At 41.3% G+C, this 8,973-nt stretch overlaps 1 protein-coding gene and 1 long non-coding RNA gene across 4 annotated transcripts in view; both read right to left on the reverse strand.

Moving 5' to 3' along the window:
* The window catches only part of LOC106791550 (myeloid zinc finger 1-like), a 39,728-nt gene extending 36,720 nt beyond the window's left edge, over positions 1-3,008 (reverse strand). For all 3 annotated transcript variants that reach the window (XM_014757233.1, XM_014757234.1, XM_014757232.1), the window contains exon 1: positions 2,500-3,008. In XM_014757233.1, the coding sequence (XP_014612719.1) occupies positions 2,500-2,602 (103 nt within the window). In that variant the 5' untranslated portion in view covers positions 2,603-3,008. The remainder of the gene's footprint in view (positions 1-2,499) is intronic.
* A 931-nt stretch (positions 3,009-3,939) lies between these two features.
* Positions 3,940-6,556, reverse strand: LOC106791554. Its single transcript, XR_001382195.1, has 2 exons — positions 4,829-6,556; positions 3,940-4,738 (listed from the first exon to the last, which is right to left on the reverse strand). It is a non-coding gene; the product is annotated as an uncharacterized LOC106791554 (long non-coding RNA).
* Positions 6,557-8,973: the final 2,417 nt, after the last annotated feature.

Here is an 8,973-nt window from a genome sequence, read left to right on the forward strand (position 1 = left end):
TTTTTATTATCTGGATATTCTATGTAAATTATTTATTTTGTTTGTTCATATGTACAATATTGTTTTATATTAAAACATTGTCATTTTTATTATCTTGATATTCTATGTAAATTATTTCATTGTTTGTTTAATATTATTAATAATAATAAAAATACATTTATGTATATATATTGAGTTATTCAGAAAATTTGATACTAGTATAGTAATATTTATTTTATTGCAAATATTATTTATTGAATTTATTTATTAATCATTGGAATGTGCTGTTCAAAAATAATTTTTAACAATTCTGTATATATTATTTTGAAATGATTCAATGTATTTCCTTTCTGAACAATAACTTGGCCGTCTAAAACACCTGACCTTACCCCACTTGATTTTTATTTGTGGGGTAAACTAAAAGAAGAAAAAGTTTAAGCAACTGACTGAAATAAACTACACTCGAAGTTATGGATGAACGAATAAAGGATGCATAGTTGCAGAAATTAATACAAATTTACAAGAAATTCGTGATGTAAAAAAACCACGTGTAGATGGATCAAATATTTTCAACAATACAATTACAAATTTGTATCATTTGTGTTAGAACTTTTGAATAATGTTTCGAATGAGATTAATATTTATAAAACACATTTGACTTTATTGATAAATATTATTAATATAAAATTAGAAAATCTGTGTGTGTGTGTGTTTCCCTAAAGCCACAATCAAACAATTTTGTTAACTCTGATGTCCGAGACCGAGCATAACTTGGATGGGTTATAAGTTTCGCGTGTGTATTTTTCGTGGGTGTTATTAAAAATATGAATAACACACGTATACAATGTAACGATAAAATAATCTACGTAATTCGATATAATCTTTCTTAAACGATGAGTCTAGCGATCGCTAACCCTTTTCAAAGAATACAAACGAGCACGTGAGAGATGGTTCTTCTCAGTTGACAACAAAATTAGAAATAAAATTATCCTCAATTTGTATTTTCAATGAACATAATACAAATTCTAACAGCAAATAAGAATAAGGAAGACAAAATAAAATGTTATTTGTTTAGATGAAAAAAAGAAAAAACAGAAACAATAAAAATTATATCAAAAACTCTAACGTTAGAGAATTAGTAAAAAGAGTTGTGGGCGGGGGTGTGGGGGTGGGGGTAAGAGGTGGTTTTAATTTAAAGCAATTGTTAACATAAGTAAAGAAAAAAAAAGTATTGTTCTGAGGATTCGATAAGAGGTGTGTGTATGGGAACAAAGAAGAATAATAAGAAAAAGTGTTTGTTAAATTGTTTTTATGTTATGTTGGCGAGGTCTGTGTGTTTGTATTAGTGTTAAATCATTTATACGAAAGAATAATCGTGGTCCCTCGTTAAATCGGTATCCCTCGATCGTAGGGAACAGCGAACGAGACTTCACGGTACTTTGTCTCCTCTTTGGACGTTATCTGGCCGGCAAACAAGCCTCCTGTCCCACGCGTACAAGCCCCCTTTTTCGACTTTAAATAGCTTCCAATTGGATTGTTCGTCGAACGCGTTACGTCGTCCCACGTCGGCCGTTCCGTTCCTTATGTTTAGTGGCTTATCAAAACTATAAATAAAGATGGCCATTCTTTTTCCACGAAACGTGATTCTTGGTAATAAGAAATGAAGATTGTTCAGACTACTCTTCCTAATTTCATTGTTGAACAAATTAATCGATATCATGAAATCGAAACTATGAAGGACAAAGAAGAAGAAGAAGAGAACAAAAGCAAAAACAAACAAAACAATAGGATAATTTATCTGATTGTATTTCATTACGAAATTTTAGGCACACAGATGACGGTATCTGATCTTATTGCCGAAAACAAACGTATAAAAGTACGTTCTATTTTTTCTATTTATTCTCGTATTTTGTTTAGAATTTGTAGAAGAAACTCGTTAAAAAGAGGAGACGCAGCACGTGTGTTGTGTGTGTGTGTGTCTAAGTCGGCACGTTTGAGGCGTCGCGTAACAAGAGCGAGTACAAACTTCTGCCGCGGATGTTCTCGTTCGTTCATATTACGTTAGTCGTCGTCGTACATCATCTATAAGTTTGTTCGTTGTTCGTTTCGTTTCGTTCCTTCGTTCAAGTTAGTCGCAGAGCTTGTTTTCGCTTGGAACGCGCACGGCGCGTGTGTCGCGCGTTAGTCACAGGGTAGGAAGAAAGTGGCCGGTAGGTGGGGAAAGGGAGACGCGACATGACGAACGACACGGCGGGAAAATTCGAAAGCACGTTACGCGCCGCCAGCTTTTTGCAAAACAAAACAGCGGACACATGGGGTTACATTGCGCGCGCGCCGCCCTTTTGTTCGACTTAAAAGGACACTTTTAGAGTAATAAGAAAAAGTAGAAGATTCAAAAGAAAAAGTAGAAGAATAAAAAGAAGAAGAACAATAAGAATAAGAAGAAGAAGAGAAAGAATAATTATGAACAATTTGGATAATGTGTTACTATTTGTTTTGTTTGTTTTTTTCGGTACTTACCGGAATTGTAGTATTCCTTAAAATATCGCGTCGCCGCACGCTGGACGATCGAGTAGTACAAGTTCACGTAGGACGTCGACTGGTTCTGTGCTGAGAGCGCCATTTACACTGTTTTTTAGCGCGCGCGCGCGCTCGCGGCTCACACAACACCGTAGAAGAATAATAATAAGAAAGCTAAAAGCGTTGGTAGCGGTGAGAAACGCGGGAGCACAGCGCGTCCTCGATGAAATAATAATATCTTTTACTCGTCGCCTCCTCTCCTTTATTATTTTCCTTCCAATTATCGGAATCGTCCTCGTCTTCGTCTTCGTCCTGCACGGCGACGGTTGGATCGACACAAACGAAACGTAACTTGAAAAGATGCGCGGAAACGCCAAAATCTTTGACGCTTTTAAGAGCAACACTACTGTTATCGGCTTTTTTATCAATCTTTGTCGTCGTCGTCGTCGTCGTCGTCGTCCTCTTGTTATCCGTCTTCGTCCTTGTCCTCGTCCTCGTCCTCCTCGTCGCCACCGTCGTCGTCGTCGTCGTCGTCGTCGTCGTGGTCGTCGTCGTTTTCGTCGGTATCCTCCTCCTCCTCCTCCTTCTTGGCACGTTACCGGACAATCGGTTAGCGGCCGTGAAAAACACCTTGGCCACCACCTCCGCCGCCGCCGCCACCGCCACCTCCACCGCCTCTTCTCCTCCGCCTCCTCGTCCTCCTCCACCTCCTCCACCGCCGCCTCCCCCTGGGCCACCTCCTCCTTCTCCTTCCTCCGACTCCTCCTCCACTTCCTGATCACGCGCTACTCCTCCGCAAGACACTGTGCCGCCGCCGCCGCCGCCGCTGCCACCGCCGCCGCTTTTTAGCGTCACCGTCGTCGTCACCGACCTCGACGTCGCCGTCGCCGTAGCCGTAGTCGCCACCGCCGCCGCCGTCGTCGTCGTCGTCGTAGCCGTAGTTGTCTTCGACCCCTCCGTCCTCTTCACCTTTTTCTTCTTTCTCCTTTTCCTTCTTTTTAACTTCGGCTTCGGTTTCGGCTTCGTTATCTTCTTTCCCGTATCGCTCGACGCTCCTATTCTTCTTCTCCTCCTCTTTCGAGTGTTTGCGCGCGCGACGAAACTCGGCCTATGGCCACTTCCCACTAGTAGTATCGTTAGTCTCGACACAACCACCACTACTATTATTGCTATCGCTATGACTACTACTACTATTACTACTACTACTACTACTACCACGTCGACGAGGAGGAGGAGCAGCAGCAGCAGCAGTCTCGTGACGGTCTCGCATGCTCCGTGCTCTCTCGCGTGTCTAGCTACGTTGTAACTGCTGCTGTTGTTGTCGTCGTCGTCGTCGTCCTCGTCGTCGTCGTCGTCGTAGTGTCGTTTTCGTCGTAATCAGTGTTGGTTTCGGTTTCGGTGTCGTAGTCGCCGCCGCCGCCGCCGCCACCGTTGTTGTCGTCACCGTTGTTAAAGTCTGCGTCTCCGTTATCGTTTCGTCACCGCACCGTCACCACCGTCACTGTCACTGTCACCGTCACCGTCGTTCTCGTCACCACTCACGCTCTTCGTTTGTTTTCTCCTCTCTCTCTCTCTTTTTCTCTCTCTCTCTCTCTCTCTTGCTGACTCCTCAACTAAAAGTGTAGCCGCGCGCGCGCGCGCCGTGTCTACGGTGTACGGAAACTCTCTCTCTCGCGGCAGCAGACTCGGCCTGAGAGCTTCCCCGAGTAACTCGCAGAGACCGAGAGACTGTCGAGCTGACGAGCGAGGTTGCCAGACTTCCGTGGTGGCGCGCCGTGCACCACACCACACGCCGCGCCGTGCTGCGCTGCGCACCGCACCGCACCGCACCGCGCCACGCCGCACCGAACCGCGCCACACCGCGCCAACACAGCGCACGATCTGCCTCAAGTCTGGCAGAGTGGGGGGGGATCTCTCTCTCTCGACTGGTTCGCCTTTCGGATGGTGGAGGCGCGCGTCCCAAGGGTGGTGTGGGGCGAGGGACGAGGGTTAGAGGGGGAGATTGCCGCCGTCGCTTACAACCCAACAGGATCGGATTCGCCTTCAGGGCCCTCCAACTTTATATATCCGAACGATGCACTATCTCCACAATTTTTACTTTTCTGCATAAGAAGACAGATGGCGCGTCGAAATGTTGCCTCGTAACCCTTTTGTTTATATATATACGTGTGTATTTCCGTTACTTTCCATTGTATTCGCATTAGAAAGAACGATGAACAAACATTGCGCGAATGAATACCTGGGAAAACAAATAATATGTTAGAATTATTTATACAGTCTAAATGTGCATACTCATATGTGGCGTTAATCGTTCACCGTACGTACTTACACGCATATTATATATATACATATATACATAGGAAATAATCTTTTTGCGTCGCTTTTACGTATGTATAATTTAATTTCTAATGAACTATTTATTAATCGAGAAAACTTTCAAGCACTGCAATTAAATTCGATCGATTTATACATACATTTGTAAACAAATTACTATCGACTACTTTGTCGCGAATCATCTCTCGCGATGATAACCGCACCGACTAATCTCTGCGCCACCTACTTTTTCATACCGGAATTAAAATTCGTTGATGGCATTGATATACATTTCTTTTAACTTGCGAGAAGACTATTTCATTGTTATCCCAACTTTATTATGACTCTAAGAGTTCGTTCCTCCGCATAATGATCGACGATGGAGGAATTTGATTTATTACAATGGATCCATGGATCTAACTCGGGATCTAAAGCACAAAATCGATGATAAAATCAACGAGTTGAGTTAAGACACGGTATCCGAGTCTGCGACTGCCGGTGGCGATAGAGGAGGAGGTGGTGGTCGTGGTGGTGATGGTGGTGGTGGTGGCATAGTGGCGGTGAACGAGACGACGGCGGACGAGAAAAGGGGGAACGGGGGGTGGTAGTAGAATAGAAAGAGAGAGAGTCAGGAACGGAGAGGGTTGGAGGGTCCAGGGGGGCAAGATACGTTCGTCGAACCGATGGAAGGGGGTACGATAGCGTGCGTCGCGTCGCTGTTCGACTAGCGGCAGAGGGACGGGGTCGGGTTGAGGAGGAACAGGAGGGCCCGGTGGAGGGAGGGGGAGTAGTAGAAGGGTGGAGGAAGGTGGAGGCGATCCTCGGTCTCGGGCCACCTCCACTCTGCCCTTCTCTCCCGTCTCTCTCTCTCTCTCAACATCGTCCACGCGATCATCCCTCCGTTGAGCCCACCGCGAGGTGTACCCCCTCGATGCGCGTTGCGCCGTGATGCATCGCGCTGCTGGCCACATCCCTCCCTCCCACCTAGCTACCCATTCCACTCCACCCCATGCCATCCCATTCCATCCCCCTGCCCGCTGGCACCCCACTTCCCCCCTGTCAGTTGCCGTCTTTTTCTCTCTTTTCACGAGTCACAAGGTATGCTCGTGCCACGAATACGAACTGCCTCTCCCAAATCAATATCACTCGTCGAAAAAAAAACCGGAGGAAAAAGAGAAAAGGCGATTCTCCGCGCGTCTATAATTGCCGAACTTCCGCGATAACGGTCGTTGTCATCGTAGTTGTCCTCCTCCTCCTCCTCCTCGTCTTCGTCTTCTTCTTCGTCTTCTCCTCCTTCTTGTTGGTTTGATGTTTACGACAGAGAGAGAGAAGATTAGGACCTCCTTCCGCCAGTTTCTCCAGTCACGCACGTTTCCCGCCAACTACGCTACCAGTAACAAAGGCATCCCCCACTAACATCCCTTTTCGATGACCGCGCATGATGATTTTCACTGACTCTTTCTCTCTCTCTCTCTCTTTTCTCTTTTTCTCATCCGCGCGCGCGCGCGCACACCTAACCACGTGCACGGGCGCACCTCGTGCGAAAACAAAGCGCGCGTATATACCCTTTCACCTGCGTTACACTCCCGCGAAAATCCCACGCGCTGTTCACGATGACGCTTCTTCCATGATAAAAGATGAAATCGCTGGACCCGTCTGTCTATATGATCATAAACACACTTTGGACTTTTTTTATCGTCCGAATTCTTAAACTCTCTTATCTAAGTCGGTACTTGTACTTTGCCCATCGTAATAGACATACTCTTTTAATAAAGATTTTCTTTAGATTATCTTTTCTATAGATTCTTTGTATTTTTGTGTTGTTCTCAGTATAGATTTTATGTACTTTTTAATGATTAGATTTAGGATAGCAATATTTTATAAGAATATGATCATGTTTTTATTTGATTTGATTTTGTAATTGGACATACAATCAAAGTTTTCGAGGTTATACTTTTTTTCGGCGCGTTTGGGAAAAAAAATGATGAGAGAGTGAATTTTTACGATACGCGCCCACAGCGACACAAAATTAGCAGGATGAAGTTAGTCTCGGTATTGACGATGCGCGCGCACAGCGATATAAAATTAACGGCATGAAGTTAGTCGCATCATAGTCGCAGCTTTGGTGTATTGTTCACGTGTTTCATTGAGTTTTTAAACACCAAATTTAATTGAAAAATGTGCAGCAGTCGTATTGAATCGACGACAAAATCAGTGTTTCTGATTGAAATTAAATTTTGTTACAGGATCGCATGATGTCCGAAGAGGTGGCATACAAAAAATTGTGATACCTCCTGTGACGTCATGTTCTCCTGATTAAAATATCCTGTAAAATTTGTCGAAAATTCGATCTTGTATCAGGATCACATTATGTGCGAGGAAGTTGCACGCATGATCCCCCCCCTTTTTTGTTTTTTAAGTCATACTTTTCAGCTCTTTATATTAATAGAAAAGTATATATGTTTTTTTTACCTCTAGAGGGGTTGGCTACTGTTTCATGGCCACCCTCCACTCTCCTCACCCCTATCACAATGTCATCGTGACGTCATGCCGCCCAAAATTTCATTTAAATTAAATTCATTTATATTTTCGAGACTGGGTGGAGATTCAATCTCATTTATATTATATGTACTACCCTACCGCTTACAACAAGGCGGGTTTTGTTTTGTGCACTAGCTGCTTCTGAGCTATCGGCAGTATCTTTTTATTAGACATGTTTATGAACATGTAATTTATGTTTAAAATTCGATAATGGACGACATAGGCCTATATAATAATGTGATTTTATTTTGCAATTTTGCATGACGTCAATTCTATTAAAAAATATTTTTTGAATCGGGAGGAATCGATCCCACAATCTACCGCTTTCAAAAAACGCGGGTGAGAGTACTTTAACCACTGAGCTATCGTGGATACTCACTCAATATCTTTACGGACATATATTTATGCATAAAAATTGGTAAGAAGAAAATATAATTTACCTTAAAATCGTATTATTCTGTTCACCTGTTTAAATATTTGTTTAGAAACTGTGTTTTCGCAATAGAAATAATTTCGATAAATTATTTGATTTAATTGAAGTATATTTTATTTTTCTTTCATATTTCTTTAATGTAGATCTGATTTTTAAGATATATAACTTCTTACGTGCGTATCTAAGTACACACACCTGTGTTTTTTCACACAAAAAATGCACATCAAAATGGCGGCAAATGGTGTTCTCATTATGGCGGCTATTATTATTACATTTTAATATTTTTATTATAAAATATAAGATCATAGATATGTATAATAGTAATATTTTTAATTAATTATTTAAATACAAATAATTATATATTCATTTTATTTCACAAATAATTTTATTCCTAAATATATATATAAAAACTGAAAAAATGTAATAATAATATACAGAAATTAAAGCTAACACGTTGCTTCTTTTCAACTGTATCGTCGATAGACGCCGTTCTTTCGCCGTCGCAGATAAAAACGTCAAAGGCGAACGTTGTAAATCTAACGGCACGTACAATGCATCCTTGTACCGACCCGATTACGAGTTATCGCCGCTCGTAATGCGTGCACGACGATAAGGGGTGTCCGATCTCGAGGAGAACCTTTTCTTCTTCATCATCTTTTCTTATTTTTCTCTAATATTCAGCAAAAGATTTTGTCCGTCTGAATCGTATCAATTCGAGTTATAATTTTTCTAAACGTTTTTGCATTGAAAAAATATATTTTCAAACAAAAACAACATTTGTTTTTCTTTTTTTCAAATAAATAATTTAGATAAATGAAAATCTGTCAGAATCTGAACACGAGTTTCACCGAATTAACGAAAATATCAAAGCCATTTAAAAAACTGTGTTTAAATTTATATACGATATTTTATTAAAAGAAACAAAAAATACGGAAACCCCTCAAGACAAGTGTTCAACCCTCATAATAAATTTTTTTTCATGAAATATCATTAATCACGAAGTAAATAATTAAACAAGTTGAGATGTGTATATAAAAAAACTGTAAATTTTACTATTAAAAATCATATGCATAAAATTGCATGCAAATAATACCATTAAATTTATATAAAGATATTTTTGTATATATATATATACAAATAAAAATGATCTCTCAATCAGAATTTCTTTTCGATTTTTTGTTTGTTTT

The sequence above is a fragment of the Polistes canadensis genome, unplaced genomic scaffold, assembly GCF_001313835.1.
Source record: "Polistes canadensis isolate GaletaPanama2010 unplaced genomic scaffold, ASM131383v1 scaffold_318, whole genome shotgun sequence".
Classification (NCBI taxonomy): Eukaryota; Metazoa; Arthropoda; class Insecta; order Hymenoptera; family Vespidae; genus Polistes; species Polistes canadensis.